Source organism: Meriones unguiculatus, chromosome 3 (genome assembly GCF_030254825.1).
Source record: "Meriones unguiculatus strain TT.TT164.6M chromosome 3, Bangor_MerUng_6.1, whole genome shotgun sequence".
Taxonomy (NCBI): Eukaryota; Metazoa; Chordata; class Mammalia; order Rodentia; family Muridae; genus Meriones; species Meriones unguiculatus.
The window spans coordinates 19,067,552-19,087,701 of NC_083351.1; the positions used below are offsets into that span (position 1 = coordinate 19,067,552).

The 20,150-nt window shown below is 40.1% G+C and overlaps 1 protein-coding gene across 7 annotated transcripts in view; it reads right to left on the bottom strand.

Moving 5' to 3' along the window:
* Eya3 (EYA transcriptional coactivator and phosphatase 3) overlaps positions 1-20,150 on the bottom strand; it is an 80,364-nt gene that overhangs the window by 41,500 nt on the left and 18,714 nt on the right. For 5 of the 7 annotated variants that reach the window (XM_060379380.1, XM_060379379.1, XM_060379377.1 and 2 more), the window contains exons 3-6: positions 17,474-17,517; positions 11,927-12,006; positions 8,494-8,560; positions 5,836-5,972 (exon numbers count right to left, since the gene is read on the bottom strand). In XM_060379380.1, the coding sequence (XP_060235363.1) occupies positions 5,836-5,972; positions 8,494-8,560; positions 11,927-12,006; positions 17,474-17,517 (328 nt within the window). The remainder of the gene's footprint in view (positions 1-5,835; positions 5,973-8,493; positions 8,561-11,926; positions 12,007-17,473; positions 17,518-20,150) is intronic. The other 2 variants (XM_060379381.1, XM_060379382.1) reach the window with 2 other exon arrangements.

Consider the following 20,150-nt stretch of genomic DNA (forward strand, 5'->3'; position numbering starts at 1 on the left):
TCCCATGGAACCATCTCATTGGGCCACTATTTTATGTTTTTACATTTACACGTAAAAGACTCGGTGCTATGATTATCGGTGGTTTGGCATTATAGATTTTTGTTACACTCATTATTTACATGTTACAGTAACTTCTGTATTTATTGTAAGCAATGTGATTGGATTTCCCAAGTTGGTTTAGACCCTAAAGAAACAGATTTGTGAACATGCTTATTCACACATGGTATTAAAGCAACATCTCATCAACACCAAAGCATCAATAAGAATGTCTTGGCCTTATTACTTAGCATTTCACTCTCTGAGGCAAACTTTTACCATGTGCACCAGTCCTCCTCAGCCCTGAGATTAGAGGCATGTACCCATCATGCCAGGCCAGAAACTCAAATAAATTGCCTTTTTTTTTTTTTTTTTTTTTTTGAGGAAAGGAGAAATAAAAGACAATATGAAAACTGCCTCTAGCATCATTGTAGCTTCTGTCCTTCAGACATGTAAATATACTTCTTTAAAGGCACCCTGTGCTGAACTCCTTATATTAAGTCATGTGACTAAACGTTGAATCCTTTAGGACTATCACACAGAACATATGAGGAAAACAAACCATGGTTTTGTTTTCTTTTTTAAATGCAGAGTATGTGCATGTGCACTCTCATGAGCTCATATTAAGGTCTGAGGAGAGTTTTCTCTGCTTCTACCATGTAGGATCAGGAACCAAGCTCAGATCATCAGCCTTGACTGCAGGCACCTTTACCTGCTCAGCTATCTCACCAGCTTTTCTTCATTCATTCAGTCCTTTATTCATTCATTAACTTACTCAGTGACCTTTTTTTTTTTGAGCCAGGACCTATCTAACTACATAGCCCAGGCTAGTCTTAAATATATGTCCTCTGCCTCCCCGACTGCTCCCCCCAAAAGTGACTCTATTTGCGTGCTACATCTGGTTTAAAACCTCAATTTTTTTGTGTCTGCATGTGTATAACTTTTTAGTTAGTATACAAAGTAATTGGTTTCACTGTGGTATTTTCATGTATCTGTCATACTTTGTGCTCATTCACAACCCCCCCACACACACACCTGTCCACCTCCTTGTTCCATAGTCCACTCTGCTTGGCATCTCACCAGATAATTCCTTTGGCTTTCTTATCACATGTACTCCATAACCTTCTCTTTTACCTGTTCCCTTAAAATCTCTTCTTCCTCTTCCATGACTTTCTAGTTACAAAATCCCTCCCTGCTTATAAACAATGTGAACCTAAGTCCACAGACAAGAAAACATTTGGTGTTTTGAGTTTGGCTTGTTTTGCTTAACATAATCATTTCCAACTTCAGGTATTTTTCTGTAAATGTCATGACTTCATCTTTCTGGGTTTTCTGTTTCTGCTGCTCTAGACCCTGAATTCCCTCTTGATTCTATTGCCTCTATTTCAGAGTGCCACCACACCTGGCTGCAATCCTGGTGATGGACAGGTTCCATTTCCAGACTACTGTGAGTAGTGAAGTAATAAACAAGAGATATTCAATGATCCCTGTGATAGGTAACTTATTGTCCTTCAAACATAAACCCAACATGGTGCAGCTAGGCCACAAGGGCTTTCTCTTCTGATTTTTTTGAGAAGCTCCACAATTGCCACACAAATTTATATAGCCATAGTTTTTTTGTTGTTGTTGTTGTTGTTGTTTTTAAAGACTATCAGGGGTTGGTAATTTGGCTCAGTGGTAAAGTGCAAGGCCCTGGGTTCAGTCCTCAGCTCTGAAAAAAACCAAAGAAGAATATAAATTGCAGGGCTTGAGAGACAGCTCAGCGGTTAGGAGCACCCAGGCTGCACAGCCCACAGCGGCCTGCAGTTCCAGTTCCCGGCACCCAACGCCTTCAAGTGCACACATTCGCATCTACCTTCCCCACATCATTAAAAAGTCACAAACAAACACAAAAGACTCTAAGGCTGCTGAGGTCTCCATTCTCTGGACAAACTGTAATCTAGCACATGCTTTTCTATTCCATACATCATGTTTCTAAGTTCTTACTATCGTGCATAATGCTGTAATGAGTATCTCTATTAACAAATTTTTGTATCTCTGATTCGTTCCACAGGATAAATTTCTAGAACTGAATGTAATGTGGGAAATGGAATGAACTTTTAATATGCATCACTAACGTCTTCTACCTCACAACAAAGTTTTTTCAAAATAATCAGGTCGACGCTGGCTCCACGCACACTGTGTGGGCCTCTGCACGAGCGTCAGTGCCCTTCCTCACTCACCCCTTAGCTTACAGACGCGAGACCTCCGGACCCTTTCCTACATCATCCAGCTTTCCACAACTCTGCAGAGCATGAGTAAAGATTACTCCTAACAATGTTTGTAGAGTTCTTCTGATTTTTTATTTTAAGCTGAACCCTGAGATCATCTTTTTGATACAGACCAAAATTTAGGAGAATTTAGCAGACCAAGGCTTAAATCTAATCCTAAGCATTTACTAATTTTATGACTTTGGGACAATGACTTAACCAAATTTAACTTGCTGAAAGGGGACAATGCTACTTAGCTCTAAGGCCTTTTTTAAGGAGTAAATGAGGCAATAATGCAAAATGTGAAGTCCTATTCTAACCTATTGCTTGATACAGGAAACATTAAAAAATATAAGTGTAATGAAAATTTATTTACTTAGGGGTTTTGTTTGTTTGTTTGTTTGAAATCAGGGTTTCATTTAACCCAGGCTGACCTCAACTCATGGCAATCTTCCTGCTCAGTTTCCCAAATACTACAAATATAAAAGTAAGCTACTATGACTGGCTATAATTATAATGGTATTTTCCAGTCTACTTATGCCTGAAATATATTAATGAACTAGTTAACCTGAAAACAGCACTAAGGTAACAAACATACTACAACTTTGACTTCAAAAGTAGTATTTTCTTATATATAAATGAAAATATTACCCAAAAAAGGCCTTGTATTAAATTCTGAGAAAATAGTATTATTTAAATTAGTGTTGCATTAAGAGTATTTCTTTAACATGTTGTGCGCACTTGTGGGTCCACAGTGCAGCTTTGTGAAGTTGGCCTCTCCCTGCACCTCTTTATGAATTCTAGGGATTAAATTCAGGTTGTCAGACTTGTGCTTCGGAGCCTTTACCTGCTGAGCCTTTACCTGATGGTTCCCCCAAAAAATGATTTTTAAAGACATGGTGGCACATGCCTGCTATCCCAGCATCTGGGAGGTAGAAGCAGAAGCATTAGGAGTTAAAGACCAGATTCAAATACACACAGAATTCAAAGCCAGCCTGACAAAGACAGCCTTGAAAGACAAATATAAGGCCTGTGAGATAGCTCAGCAGGTAAGAGAGGCACTTGCACGCAGGTCTGACAACATGTTTGATTATCCCAGATTCCACAAGGTGGCAGCAGAGAGCTTACTCTCGAGACACTTGTGCCTGCACTCAGTCACATGCACACAAAGTTAACAAAATTGAAACAAAGATGATACAGTAACCTTAAGAAATATTACAAATGGGCCAGAAAGATGGCTCAGTGTTTGAGAGGTTAGTTATTCAATCATGAGGACCTGAATTTGCATCCCTGCCCTCTTGTAACAATGTAAGCAATCCAAGTTTCAGTATGTGCCGGGTCACAGGGCTATAATGGGTAAAGATAGGAAGATCACTGGGGTGTGCTGACTGCCAGCCTAGCCCAAAACACAGGATCCAGGTTCAGAAGAGACTGCCTCAAAGGGCTGAGACGGAGCGACAGGGCATGATACTCAATAACTTCCTTCAATACTTAATAACCTCTACACACACACGTTGCATGCCCATACTCACACACAGACAAACATACAAATATATTCCAAACATTTCCTGTAACTTCTCTGGAAAAATGTGTCACTAACCTAAATCTTTTGTCAGTAAGTCTCACATATGACTTGTTGGAACATGTCAAAAGAATGACCCATGGTGAACAATGCCTTGGGAAACTGAGTGGGGCTCCAGTAAAAACAGCAGAGGGCCTGTTACTTCAGGGCACTCTGTAACCTGGGTTGTTCTTGAACACGATTTTGTGCCGTCTGTGTTAAACATTTATATTCAATTTATAAGATGTTTGTTCTTGTTGGATGTCATAACATAGCTATAGAACCCAATCTGGTCAGTGCACCCTGAATCTGGATATGGCCTTCTGCCTTGCTTTCATACTTTCCCGCATATAATCTATAGTGCGAGACAAGCAACTGTGTTTTAGCTGCTCTGTCCTGAGAAAGTTCTGGGAAAGGGCTGCTCTGTTACTATTTAGTATGTGCTCACTGATGCTTACTTATATGGTTTTTGGATCATGGTTTTCTACACTCAAAAAACCTTTCTTGGGGTATTGTTTTGTTTCATTTATGTATAAAAGTGCACTGAAACTAAAGACTGTCTACAGAATCAATCCACCGCATTCTTTCAGGACCTCAGATCCCACGTACAGCTGACAAAGAGCTCCATAGGTTGACTGAAAAGTTGACCATTACTTAGTCAAATCAAATCAACATAATCAACTGATTATTTTCTCACTCAATTTACTCACAGGATAATCCATGTAAGTTTCTCTCCCCTCCAACTACAACACACATATTCTGAACACCCACATTTACCAATTATTCTTCACGATACAATTCCTTCTCTCAGTTCTCAGCAGAGCTCTACTTACAGAATTTTCTTTTTTAACATGAGAGATGGACAGACTATAAAGGGCCCTCTGTTAAGAACGCACAGAGCACCTGTGAGGTGTTTATTAACTGAGTTCGAGGCAGCTGAACCCTCTAAAACTAGTCACAGACAGTGGTAAGCTGTGGGTGCTGGTAACTAAACCTTAGCCTTTGGCAAGAGCAGAAAGTGCTCTTAACTGTTAAGCCATCTCTCCAGGACCTTACCAAACCATAACTTTTAACATATTAAGTAAAATATTAAAATAATTTTTAAAACTAGGGCTAAAATAGAAGAACAATAAGGCATACTGTGCAAATATATTAACTTACATATGCATAAAAACTGTCATGGATATTAAATGTTCAAATAACCTCAAACTAATTTCCAGTATATCCAAGATACATAAAACTAATGAAAACAACTTCCTATACCTGTGACTTCAGATGTCTTCCATTCTAAAAGCACTTTTGTTTTATCAGAACAACATCTGATCAATTTGGGGAAGGAGCAGTGAGGAAGGAGAAGGAAAAATTAGCCAAAACAAAACAAAAACAGAAAACAATGATAAACAATACAAAACAAAAAACTACCGTGAGACAGTCTCACAGAGAGTATTTAGGCTACATGCTTTTTAGTAGAAATATATTTATACTTGTTTACCTTAGCATGGCACTATGTCCTATCTAAAGTAAGTAAAGTCGTCGGTTATTCCTCAGGTTTCCAAACACTGACTTCCAGCTTCTCACTGGGTGTGATGACGCACACCTGTGATCCCAGTTCTCAGGCAGCTGAGGCAGGAGTACTGAGACTTCCAGGATGGCACTGGATACACAGCAAATACAAGGGTGGCCTGAACTGACGCAGCAAGATTCGTAACTCAGTGTCTGGGAACCCATGATTGGAGGGGCCTGAGCTCCAACTCCAGCACTGGGGGGGGGGGCAACCCAAGTTTCAGAGTAAAGAGCTTGGAAACAATCAAATTTTGGTGAGTAACAAACTAATTATGAAAAAGTATAAACACAGCTTCCACCATACACTTAATAAGAAAATACTCCACAAATGACAATGTGTCTTCCTCTTCCTGGTCAGCCATGCTTGCTTTCTGAGGAGGGACAGAAGTTTGATTCTTGAGAACCTTTCACAGTAGGACAGCTTACCGAAAGGAGGTAGTCCGTATGTTTGGGTTGCCTGAGGGTAGACAGCATAGGGTTGAGACTGCTGTAGTGTCTGGTACTGAGTCTGCCCAGGGTAAGCGGTTTCTGACACAGGAACTGAGAGGATATGTGCATAAGGTCTAGAAAAATCAAGAAAATGAAAACTTCCATTAGGTGGCTCATTTTAGTTCATGAAAATGGGTGAAACAGTCAATATCACTAAAATAAATAAATCTCAGAATGAGATTATCTTTCCACGATAAAAAAAAATTAAAATAAAAAGAAAAGACCTTTATTATGGTCAGAAAACACAAGTTTTGTCCTTTCCAGGTTCTACTATCTATTTTTCCAAGGAATAATTTTATTGAAAATCAAATAGTTTCAAACAACTTCCCAAGTTCTAGCTATTACCCTACAAATAACAGTGTTATAGGCAAAGCCCCAAACAAGACACAGGATTACTTATTTATGCTCTGTGTTTGGATAAGGACTGAGCTCTGGGCTGGGGACACAGCTGGCAGAGCACTTGCGTCTGATTCTTAGCACCACGTAAACCAGGCTACACAGAGAAGCCCTGTCTCGAGAAAACAAAACAGAACAACCCAAAAAACAAAAAGCCAGGGAGCAGAGGTGTTCTCCAGTATCCTCAACTCATGAAGCAGGAGCCAGCTTGGCTAACAGACCACACTTCAGCACACTGCCACTAACTGGTGCCAGTCACACCAGGGAGAGTCAAGGAATCAACCTCACCAGTAAATCCCCAAGACTTCACCCTGGCTTGCTGACAGGCAGTCTATCCATTCTATTATACCCTATGTGTAACTTCTACTTATTTTATTTGGCATATTATGTTGCATGATAAAGTGCTATTATGCATCATAAAAGTCTTAATAAATATGGGCTGGAGAGTTAAGTTATAAAAAGGGAAAAGATCCTCCCCCCCCAAAAAAAAAAAAAAAAAAAAAAAAAAAAAACCTCTGGAAGTAGACAACAGAGGAAGGCTAGAAAGCAGCAGCATGTGTACTGAACAAACGACATGTTCTGGGACAAGAGAAAAGCCCCAGAAAAGGCACTCAGAAAAGAGAGCAAGGGTTTCAAAATCTGAGAGGAAGCCTTGTACTATCCTAAGGGAGGTGCCTTGAGGAAGCAAAAGAGCATGCAAAAAGGAGGAAGATGGAAGCATGGCCCTAGAGCGGTGGGCTGGAACTCAGGCAGATCTGAAACAACTGGAAGGCCCTGAGCTCGCCACACAAAGAACGGCAAGAGCAGAGCTGTTCTTTACTAAAGGCTAACGTCACGCTGCTTTCTAAAGTGGATCAGAAGGGAGAAAACACCAGGGAGGTCCAGATAAACAAGGATTTTAATGGAATGGTTCCCGTACGTGATGAGGAGGTGAAAATGACGGCAAAAGGCACACCTGAATAAAGTGTCTGAATGTAGCAACTATGTCTACATTAGGGATAAATTTGGTGGATGCAACATATTCATTTCCAACAGATACTCAGAGACTTGTATTAGTCAGATCTAAGCCTGGAAAATAATTTCAACAGTTGAAATTACTCTGAAATAGAAGTGTTTCAGGATGGCCCATTTCCAGATACTGTAAGACCACAGTGTCCTTTCCTTGCCTTTACAGATAATATTACCAGGTTAGAGCTAAAGTATTTCAAAAATTCATCATCTCGCTATTCTGTCTTTCAAACGAAGTAACATGCTACAAGATGAAGACAGAGAGCCTGCGGAGCTGACATGTGCTTCCCATTCAGTATCTAATCTAGGGTGCCCACTCTGCGGCCAGCAGGCTGAGTCATCCCAGGGTAGCTCTGAATGAGACTTCGTACATTTGTAGATGACAATGTACTGTCACATGTCCAGAGGGTGAACATTCCTATAGCATGGAAAGCCTCCCCGTAATACTTCCAAAAGACGGTGTTAATCTCTCCAGAGAAGATTAACACATGCGAATGGCTAGTCCAAGAAGACATTAACACCAACATGTAGAAAGCTGTGATTTATTTAACTAAAGGTATAAGTAAGTGGTACAAGGGCAGAAAAAGGTCACTTTCCTCTCATAATAGGGATCTCTCACCGCTGCTACCAATTTCTTCGTGAACCTGTGTTTGCAAGTGCATAAAAACACACTGGTTTAATGAGTGCAGCTGTGTCTATGTATGGCTATAGGTCCATCCCTCATTAATACACAATTGCAACTTGATATAAAGATTGTTCTGCACCCTACACACCTTAAAGATGACTAACCTGGTTGGTCATAAACACTGACCTTACACTATGAAGGCCTAAAATGTATCTTTGCAACTTTAATCCATTACACTTGTTTCATTCAAGCTCAATTGTTTGTAGTTCCAATTGGGAGCAATGTTGAGCTGTTTTTACTGATCCATATGTCAATGTAGAGAGGGGAAAAAAAAAAAAGATCAGATCACCAAAATACTATATTTTGAGTGCCTATCTGACCACAGTCAGTTCCTATGTAATAGCAATCTATTCCAGGAACCACCTGATTTTTAAAAGGATGGCAAGAGTATATTTAGATGTGATAAAAATTAGAGTAAAGACAGAGAACAAGGAAGGTGAAAAAAGTTATATGTTAAATTTGTAATGAACCTAGAGAAAAAGTCTGGAAATAATTATTCGACTTACTTTGCAGAGTACATTTGTGAGGTATAATCACTGGATGAACGAGGGATGTAATCCGTACAAGTCATAACTGAAAGAAAGATATTATCAGGTAAAAGTTAGAGCTTTTTAAAGAATCAAATGGGAAACTTACGTATCTTACTGATTAGTCCTTCAAAGTGAACAACACACAGCCTGGATACCAAAATGTCAAAGACCGTGCAGCAGAAAACACCTCATTTTTGTGTTTACAGACCTGTTTGTAGAGTTTAAGAGGCAGTAAAAGAAAAGACAGGACAGAGGGGGACAGGTGAACACAGAAAAGATCTGAAGATAAACCAACTAATCCCTATTTTACCATCACTGACCTAAACTATCTGTGGAGCAAAACCCCCTAGGCTCTCAACCATGCTTACTGACAACCTTGAAAAGGAAAACCCTTATCTGAGAAATCAAATGGTGTCTCTGACATCTTTAAACTCTGGACTGCTGACTCTATTCTTTGTGAAAAGCCCTAGGACTGACTTTGTGAGGCAGGTTTGGTGAAGTGCCAATCTCCTTTGGAAACCATTGCTATTGCTACGCAGAACCAGCAGCAGCACAGACAGGAGAGGGTCTGTACTAGCACTCTCTGCTTTATAACAGACTTGAAGTCTGGCCAACCAGATGCCCTGAGACCTGCGGAGTGACGTACTTCTCCAGCTGGTGTCCTTTCTCCCTCCATGACTTTATCTGGAAAAAGCTGCTATGAAAGCTTGACCCTCATGGTCACAGCTAGGATAAACGCCATAAATATGTGGCTCAAGGTCAACAAATGTTGAAAGCCACTCATCAGGCTCCACTTCAGTTCATTATACACAGACCTGCGCCATAAATGCTCTGACCACACTCTTCAAGTGTTCAGACTTCAGTATCACAAAAGGTGCTGTTCTGTTGCAAAGATGAACTAAAAATGAACCATCTGCTTTCTATCCAGCTAGGTTCCCTGAAAGAATGACTCACACAGAAGTAACCATCAGAAGATGAGGGGCCAATTCACACCCAAGAGAAAGATAAGCTAGCACTGAGTTTATATAAAGATCTTGTCCAATGCCATTGTCTGAGGTTTTTAAAAGATTATTAAAAGTAGCCGGGAGCAGTGGAAGCAGAGGCAGGGAGATAGATCTCTGTGAGTTTGAGGCCAGGCTAGTCCACAAAGCAAGTCCAGTACAGGCAAGGCTACACAGAGAAACCCTGTCTCAAAACAAACTGTTATTAAAAGCTTGAATATCATTTTTACTTATATTCAGATTGACAGAAACTAAGGTAATCTCAATTAGATGTGAATTTCTTATCCATCATGGAACATAGGGTAGGGTCATTCAAATTCTCCAAGATGGTTTCCTCTCCATTGACAGGTTTTCAAACCCTTATCTACCCTTCCTTCAATGACAGATTAAGACTAGAGTTTGGCAGTATCTGGAAACTGATGGATTACAAAGCCAGGGCATAATCTGTTATTATACAATAGGGGGTTAAAAAGTAGTATACTGTCGTAGACTACAGTAACAACGTTAGGACGCAGCAGAGTGAAGCTGTAACACACCATTCTGATCAGCTCTGATATATGGAGTGAGCAAGACAGGGACGCGCAGGCTATTTCATTTGGACAGATGGTGGGGCAGTGATACAACTTAGGATGGGCATGTCTGGGAGAAGATCTGACCAGGTGAAAGACAGAAAAGCTTCTTACATATTACATGTGCCTTTGCTTCCAGACATTAACTAGAGATTTCAAATAAGTAGTTGGATACACAAATGAAATCAGAGAAATCACACTGAATATAAAAATGTGGGATTTGGGCATGATGTTCCACGCTATTAATCCCAGCACTAAGGAGGCAGAGGCAGGCAGATCTCTATGAGTTCAAGGCCAGTCTGGTCTACCTAACAAGTTTCAGGCCAGCCAGGGCTACATAGAAAAACCTTGTTTCTAATTATCAATTAATTAACTAGTTGGTTAATTAATTTGGGATTTGTTAACAATATATGACATTTAAAGTAACGTAATGTAATGGATGGGAGGATCACCAAAGAGGATGCTAGCCTAGAACCCAAAGCTGAAGCCTCCCAATATTCAAGTACAGCTAGAGAAGGGTCATAAGGGAAGAAAAGTGAGAGAAAACATGCTGAGAGGGAGACTGTGAGGAGAAACAAATGTCTACTAGAATTGGCAGTATGACAGCAACTGAGGAGCTTGGCAAGCAGCTTCCCATGAAGAGAGACAACAGAAGCTACGTCAAACAGCTGAAGAGTGAATGGGTGGAAGAAAGGAAGCAGAGGCAATTCTTTTCTGAGGTTCTGATATATCATGAAACACAGAGAAAATCATAAAAGATGTGGAGCAAAGAGAACTTTTGTCATCTTTTAAAGATGGCAGATAGCAGAGCACATCTCTTCAGGAAAAGAACTAGGAAGAATGTGATAATGCAGAAGTAGAGTGTGAGAATCATCATACCAAGTCTTGGGGAAGGCCAGAGGGGTACAGAATGCAAATAAAAGGACTTAGACAAGAATACGATTCTGTTCCAGGAAGGAAAAAGGAAGCAAGACAGTATGGGCACAAACACAGGCAGGCCTAGAGATGGGGACGGTGTAATAAGGGAGCTTCTTGTGTGCAGCTTTTGTTTGAGAAGACAATAGTTAGGCTTGAGGAAAGGTGTTTTGAAAAAAGAGGTGGTGTGAATTAAGAGGAAAAGCTCATCAGAAAAATGCAGACTTCCCAAACACACTGAGTACTCACCTAAGCTGTGGTTAGGACTAGGAATAACTACTCAGTTAAGTATGTAACTCCACCTAATGCAGACTTCCCAAACACACTGAGTACTCACCTAAGCTGTGGTTAGGACTAGGAATAACTACTCAGTTAAGTATGTAACTCCACCTAATGCAGACTTCCCAAACACACTGAGTACTCACCTAAGCTGTGGTTAGGACTAGGAATAACTACTCAGTTAAGTATGTAACTCCACCTAATGATGCTTAGTTATTTGTTCACATTTACAGAGAAGAGGAAGAGCTGACTGAAATTAAGGTTGGGAAAAAAAAGCATAAGGACTATTAAAAACTGACAGGTAAGATTACTTGGTTTTAAGTTTTCATTTTAACTCTTGAACAACAGTCAGGCATTAGCCCACTAGCTTTTTTAATTTTTAATAAAATGCTACTATTTTTAGAAGTTCAACCTCCAGATAAAATTAAAATTACTGAGTATGACTCCTTGGATGAGCCAATCCATGAGGCTGCCCTCAACTGGTGTGTCCTAATGCTTATTCCAGTACATACATGAGGAGGGAAGAGGGACCTTCTAGATACATTCTGGACAACCCAGACACTAGGGAAAACCCCAACTCAACAAGAATAACATCACTTAGTTGTAAGAATAACATATCCACCATGCATAAAACCTGGTACTTACTTTCTTCTGACATGCTAAGATTTGATGCAAGGCTGGATGTCTCAGGCTTCTGATCACTGACATCCGGGTTGTTTACTTGACTAGGAGAACCAAAACAAACACATTAGTTCTGATGAGTTCCTGCAATGCTGAACAATAACCTCCACCACCTCCTCCTAGGCTATCACAGTAAGAAGTAAGTCTAGATGACCTCCCGATTCTTAGTTATTTAGCAACTAAGGTGAAAGGAGGACCAGAACCTTCAACCGTCTACTGTTTTTTTCATATCCCTAGACCCCTTGAAGATTTTATCTGACTTGGAAGCCCCAGCTAAGTCACAGACAAGTCAATTTTTTCTCTAAGATCACACATTAAGACAACCCTGAACATCTAACAGTGCTGTCACTTAAAAATACTGTGTACACTGTATCCGTATCCGGTGGATCATAACATAATGTGCTGGTGCGTATATATACTATGAAATGATAAACTAAGCTAGCTAATAAACCAGCCACCTTACATGCTTATTCACTGTGGTAAACAAACAAACAAACACTTCTGAAATCAATTCTTTTGGTAATTTTGAAAGCTACAGTACTTTATGTCCATGCCATTCCATGTATCTGTTACTTTGGCTAAAAGTGTAACAAAGCAGGAAGATGTCTTATTAGACAGAGTGGGTCATCATCAGTTACAAATTGTAATTTGAAGTTTTTAAAGATTACATGTGTTTGTTCCCAAGGAGGAGTTCTGAACCCTTAAAACCGTTCAGTTTGCTTTACTTCTCTTTTAAAAGAAAAATTAAGTTTGGCGTGGTGGTGTACACCTATAATGCCAGCACTAGGCAGATATAAGGCAGAAGGACCAGGATTTCAAGACATCTTCTAAAGTACATGAATCGGAGGCCAGCCAAGGCTACAGGAGTCCCTGAGAAACTAAAAGGTTGCAAGCATGCCACTAAAATTGTAGAATGGAGTTGGCTCCAAGTTGAGTCCTCTTAATAATGTTTTCCTCTTTTCTTTCCCTTTAAGACACTGGATTCAGTCACTTCCAACCACAATGCCATAGTGGGTGGAGTCCAGATTCTAACTGCATGTGATGACTCACTCTAATTCTAGTGCCTGAGATGCCGAGGCAGGAGGATTTATCATGAATTTAAGGTCAGTATGGGTTATAAAATTAGTTTAAAGCCAGGCTGCACAATAGAATGAGACCCTCCCTCAGAAAACTAACTTTATTACCGCTAGTGCAAGCTCTAGAGCTGGAATGGCAAGTTCATAATCCACTTTTCAAATACCTAGCTATATGGCTTGAACAAGTCACTAATTTCTCTAAGCCTCAGTTTACCTGTCAGTGAGGACACAAACAGAACCCACCTCACTAGGTTATAAGAAAAATTATAATACATATAAAATAGGCAAGTCTAGACACAGCAAGCACACAGTAATCACAGCTGTTCTAGTTCCTGTTTCCAGCCATGCGCCCTTCCCACATTTATGTCCCCCAATAGGAGCCTGCTTTACTCTTTCCTTCCTAGGAAGAGGTAACGGCCACAGGCTCTACAGAAGAGAACAAAAACTTCTAATCAGAGTAAAAGTAGTTTCTATACAGCAACACTGAAAGCTCTCATATGACCTCTGATAGCAAAGCATTAATTAATAAAGACTTTTCTTCTGATCTATTTTGAATGTTAAATTAATTTTTCCCCAGCAACATTAACTTATTTATTTGTGTTTGTGTGTTTTTTGAGATAGGATCTCACTCTGTAGCCCTGGTTGGCCTGAAACTGAATATGAAGACCAGGCTAGCCTCAGACTCCGAGATTCACCCACTTCTGCTTGGTAAGCACTGGGATTAGTGGCATGCACCCCCATGCCTACTACTTTTTTATTTTTTTAATGTAATGCGAGTTTTGCCAGCATGCATGTATGTGGACCATGTGTGCCTGGTATCCATGGAGCCAGAACAGGGCATTGGCTCCCCTGGAACTGGAGTTACAAACAGCTGTGAGTCACCTATGAGTCCTGGAAACAAAATCCTTTTCCTCTGCAAGAGCAGCCAGGGCTTGTAACAGCTTAGCCACCTCTCCAGCCTAGATATTTAATTTTTAAAGCTACATTTTCAAAGTTCAATTTTATCTCTGTCAAACGGTTACATTTCTGAATAGCAATGTACAACCCAAATTATGACTATAAAAATTAAAGGGAAAAGAAAATAAATGACATGGATTAGTTATACTGGTACAAATAAAAATGTTTAATATCATTATGGTCACCTGAATTTTAGATAAAAGTTAAGGACTTCTCAAAACACACACACACCAAAAAAAAAAAAGTTTAAAAAGTCAAGAAACAACAACAAAACACATGCCATGCAAGCTGGGCATACAAGCCTATAATCCCAGCACTCAGGGAGGCAGAGGCACTCTGCCTCTGATCACTTTGAATTTGAGGTCAGCCTGGTCCACAAAGCAAGGACAGGACAGGACAGCCAGGGCTATACAGAGAAACCCTGACCTGAAACAAACAAACAAAGAAAGAAAGAAAGAGAGAAAGAAAGAGAGAAAGAGAGAAAGAGAGAAAGAGAGAAAGAGAGAAAGAAGAGAGAAAGAGAGAAAGAGAGAAAGAGAGAAAGAGAAAGAGAGAAAGAAAGAAAGAAAGAAAGAAAGAAAGAAAGAAAGAAAGAAAGAAAGAAAGAGGGAGGGAGGGAGGGAGGGAGGGAGGGAGGGACCGACAGAAAGACAAAAAGTTGAGGACCCTGAGTCCCTCATGCCTATTTAAGCAGAATCACACAAGGAAGAGCAGAAACTGGCCCAGAACTTCACCTTCCAATGCAATGACAGCTTATCTTTTCTGTGTACTTGGGATAAGTCTGAGCTTCAATGTTATACCCACTGCTGCAGACTATTTTCAGACCCTGAATCTTAGAAGTCATACATACTCCTCCACACTGAGCACACCAGCTCTAGAGGGTCTTGGATTCTAGTTTGCTTCTGGAATTTTGTTTTTGCAAAATCTCCTTCATAGTTATATGAGGAGACAGACTGGAAACACACCACCAAGATGGTGAATTAATTCTGGCACTCTGTTAAATGTTTAAAAGTGTCCCTAGAGAAATCATATACTGTCTGAAAATATTATTACTCTCAGAACATATAAATGTAAAATTTTACATAACAGACGTTGCTTTAAAAAATAACAAGAAAAGTAAAACACTTAAACGCCATAAATTACACAGTCCAAATACCTTCTCACTCAACAGAACTCTTGTCTATTATCAATGATTGATAGAGAAGAGGAAAAAATAAAATTATCATTCATCCTTAAAAGGAAGAAAATTCTTTTTCAATAATTTATTAATTTTATTTTATGTACATTAGTGTGAAGGTGTCAGATCCTTTGAACTGGAGTTACAGACACTTGTGAGCTGCCATGTGGATGCTGGGAATTGAACCTAGGTCCTTTGGAAGAGCAGACAGTGCTCTTAATCACTGAGCCACCTCTCCAGCCCCAAGAAGAAAATTCTGACTGGGCAGTGGTGTCACATGTCTTTGATCCCAGCACTTAGGAGGCAGAGGCAGGCAGAACTCTGTGAGTTTGAGGACAGCCTGGTCTACTGAGCAAGTGCCAGGATAGCCAGGGCTACACAGAAAACTCTTGCTTGAAAAAACAAAACAAAAAAAAAGGAAGAAAAAGAAAATTCTGATACGTTATAGAGATATAACTTGACAAATTATTGCTAATTTTTTTAAAGTATATATATATGTCTTTTTTACTATATCTAAAAAACCTTACAGTCCTTTTCACGAAGCGTTTAGAATAACTGACAGACTAATCTCACAGAAACAGAGAGTGGACTAGAATATGTTAGGTACAAGGAAGTTTTGGTTAACAGGTGTGAAGTTTCAACGTGGGAAGTCACTAAAGGTTAGAGACAAGCAGCACAAGTTCATGTACACACTGCTGCTCAATTATTCTTTTAAAATGCTTTAAGGGATGTGGAATGTAGCTTGGTGATAGAGCACCTTCTAGCTATCCAAGGCCCTGGACTCAATTCCCCTAGTATGGCTGGCGGAGAGGACACTTTAAGCCTAGACATGGTGGTTAAAGTCTTTAAATCTCGGCAGTCAGGAAGCTAAGGGTTATAAGTTAAAGGCCAGCATGATTGACACAGTAAGACTCTGTCAAAGGAAGAGGGAGTAAATGGTAAATTTTATGTTGACAGATTTAACACTTACTAAAGGGGGAGAGGGACTGCAGAAAATACAAAGTAAACAGGTTCTTTACATGGCAGGAAAACTGACTTCCCAGGAAAAGGAAACAGAAAGTATCCACAATAGATTTGGTGAGAAGCAAAATGCTTCTTTTTTAATGTCTTGAACTTGTCTTTGAATTAGGTAGCAAGTTCCCTAGCTAAGTGAATACAACAGTGGGAAATTAAGAGAAAGACTGTAGGCAAAGATGAAAGGAAGAAAGAATTAAGATGACGTTTAGATAGCAGGAAATCAGACACACAAAGAAGGGCGTCTAAATGTGTTTGAGATGTAACCATGAATGTAAACTAAAACGAGCCAGTATAGTTTTGCACTGTTCTATTACAGTGTTATGGCGATAAAGCATAGATACATGATCTGGGTTTTGGCAAAGTTGTGATTTTACTGTCAAGCAGATTGGAAATATGCACAGAACAGGTGGACCACTGGGCTCGAGCAAGGATGTACGTTTGCTGGCAAGCAGCACACAGGAAAATGGAGAAGGCCAACACTTTTAAGGAACTGACTATAGTAGTAGATCTTATAACATAATCAGCATTAAGAAATGGAAATCCTTTTTTGAGAGAAAGGCCAGTGGGTGATAGAGAAAATATGCTAGAAATTTAAACAGAAAGTATGGCCAGATTGGAAGTTCCAGTGTAAAGGGTCTGGAGTGATCTATGTGGTAAAAACAGCAATCTTGAAATTCTTGTGTTGGTAATGATAGAGTTACTGGCTCAGATGGTCAGTGGACAACTGACAGGAGGTACAACTCTAGAAAAATGACAATCCTGATAGAGACAAAGCATGAGATGCTAAAAAGACAGCTCCTTTCTACAGGAGTAGAGCAAATGTCTAGGGTATCACATACTCAACTCATAATTAATGCCATGTTCTTTGTATTTTCTTATTTCAGTCTTTCCTTCCTATATTGTATATTTGACTGAAGAATGTATCATTTTTCATTTATGAGTTTCTCTATAAATGCCTGCTACATATGAAATGAAAGTAAGTAATGAAGGCATAACAACGAAAAAAATCTGCATACATATTAGAGGGAAAGCTACACTGGAGAAGTAATTGCATGTTTTCTGAGACAGGGTCTTGCTATATTGCCCAAACTAGTCTCTGGTTTGGGGTTTACACAATCCTATTTTAAAGAGAATGTTTAATCTGAAACCAAGTAATTTCAAAATGTAAAGGTGACAGTGAGGACCAAAAAGGCAGTTGGCAACAGAAAGCAAGCCCTGTACTCGTCAACATATGGTAGAGTTAGTTCAAGCAGATCATTAAAAAGAAGCCCAAGTCTAGAATACCTTAAAGTTTGTTCTCCTGGTTCCTGCATCTTGGGTTTTTTCACCTGCAAAGGTCAGCACACACAGAAATCAGTGCAGTGATCTGATTCTGAAAACCTAGTTGTTCAAACACAGTTGGCTCTCAGTATCTCGGGGGGCAGGTTCCAGAAACCTTCACTGATAGCAAAATCTGTACAGTCAAGTCCTTTATATTAGCATGCACAGTTCTCATGTACTTCAAGCCATCTCTAAATGACTGACAATATAGAATATAACCGTATGTGAATAGTTGTTATACTGCATTATTTAGGAAATATGAATGTCTATATAATATGTGTACTAAAAATTGTTTTTGCTCATTATATTTACCTTCAGTTGGTTGAATTTACATATTGACACCTGGTAGAAAAGGCTGACTATACATTAAACCAAAGGCCACAGCTGGAATGTGCTGGTGTAGGCCATACTCCCCTCTACTGTCCACTTCATTATGAAAATTTTAAAACTGTGTGCTAACTTCAGGAATTTGATGGGGATGAGCTGCTAAACCCAACTGCCTCAGACACAAAAACATGTACATTAAATACACACAACATATACTTATTCCTATGTTTTCTACTTACCAGAAATCTGGTAACAAACGAAGGGGATTGATCCCATCTACTTAAAGCATTTTTTTGTCCCTTAAATACATGGGGGCATAAAGCCAGCACTCTTCAGTCATAGTTTAACATGGCAAAACAGGAAATAAAATGGCAGACTCTCTTATTTTTTGGAAAAACAGCATAGAGCAAATACTTCTAGCAGGCCACAATTCGCTAACAGTGAGGGGGCAAACCATCAGTGTTACCAGGAACAACCTTACAAAACACAGCAACCCTATCTACAGACGGAGGCCCCTTTCTCTCTGACTGTGTAAGCCTCTACTTGAAGAGGAGAAAACAGAGTGACTAAACATAGGAAAGACCCAAAGACTAGCTCAGAGATAAAACACCCACTTAGCATGAGCGGGGTCCTGCATTCAATCTTTAGTACCAGGTACAAGAAAACAAAAACAAAACAAGACAACAACACCTACCAGACCTACAAAAAAAGGAAGAAAAAGAAACAGAGAGAGGTGAGGGCTCACTGCAATTTATAGAGTGAGCATCCACAAAGAAATAGTTATTATTCTCTGGTGCTTTGAAAAATCTGTCTCAAATAGTCAGTTGAGCCATTCATATTCTAAAAGTTTAAACTGTCAACATTACTGCAGAATGTCATACTCTTCTCTAAAGTCCTCAGTTTTAGGATGCTGTCAATGAGGCGACAATAAAGCAGCGCTTCCTCCTCCACTCCTCCCTGCCATCGCTGTCGAATGAAATAGCAACAACCAGTAAGCAGTGCACTTCTGTGCAGCTGATTCAAACGTCTCTCTCATTCACTGGGACTTTTTCAGAGATAATCGACACTGGCCTGGTAATTGTGTTTCTACGTCTCAGGTCACCCAGACAGCTGATTATGGGAGCACATGACTGTACTCCGAGCACTCAGAGGCAAAAGCAGGAGGACTGCCAGTAGTTTACGGCCAGCCTAGATACAAACTGGGATTTTGTCTCAAAGAAACAAAGTGGGTTCGTGAGGTAAAACTTCTGAGTCTGGAAGGTCAGAACTCATTCAAAATCCTATAAGCTGGATATGGTGGCACACTCTGGTCATCTTGGCACTTAGGAGGCTTGAGGCAGGGAGCTGGCTCATGAGGGTCAAGCCAGTCTGGGCTTCTGAGTGAGACACTGCCTCCAAAACAGAAAGAAGGGCGGTTCAGGGAGGCTCTCCTTTACAGCCTACAGAGACTCCCCTTCATGGAAGAGAGAGAGAGTGGCATTCAGTTCAGTCAGTCGTTCAGTCTCGGCAGTCTGGGGCAGAGGCGCTTGTTCTATCATGTTAAGGATCTCTACTCCAAGCTGTGAACTCACGCTTTCTTAGAGTCTGTACCTGTCTACTTGGCTTCTACTAGAGGACAAAGCTGTAACTCCCCAGAACCTAGCTCCCTCTATCTAATTCAAATACTCCTTTTTCAGATGCTGTTTTTGAGACAGGGTCTCCTGTAGCCCTTAGGACATGTTGACTTAAGAACATGTTAGGCAGCAGAGGATGAGCTTGAACTCTTGATTCTCCTGTCTCCACTCTCCAAATGTCTCCATTAGGGTTTCCATCAATGTGATAAACACCACAACCAAAGCAACTTGGGAGCAAAGGATTTATTTCATCTTACACTTCCAGGTAATAGTCCTTTACTATTTGCGGAGTGCTGCTATAGGCAAATAGAGATAGGGGCCATTTTCTCAAGCGGGGTTCCTCCTCTCAGATGACCCTAGCTTCTGCAAAGTTAACAAAAAAACTAACCAGTACACCAGGTGCTGGGATTCCTAGTCGGCACAGGCTTGGCTGGTTGTTTCCTATCCTAACTCACAGAACAGCCTGCTGGAATCATGTTAATGAGTCATATCATTCTGTCTGCCTCATCTTTACGTAGAAAATCTTAATGAAGCTGGTGCTCATGTCTTCCCTTAGATGCTTTCTGCCTCCACACTGACACTGCTACTTCACCCTGTTATCTGACAGGAACGCTGTTGTCTTTTCCAATGGCACTGACATGTCTACGTGGTCACACACACAGATACCAGGAGCACAAACAAATAAGAAAGGGACTTTCTGT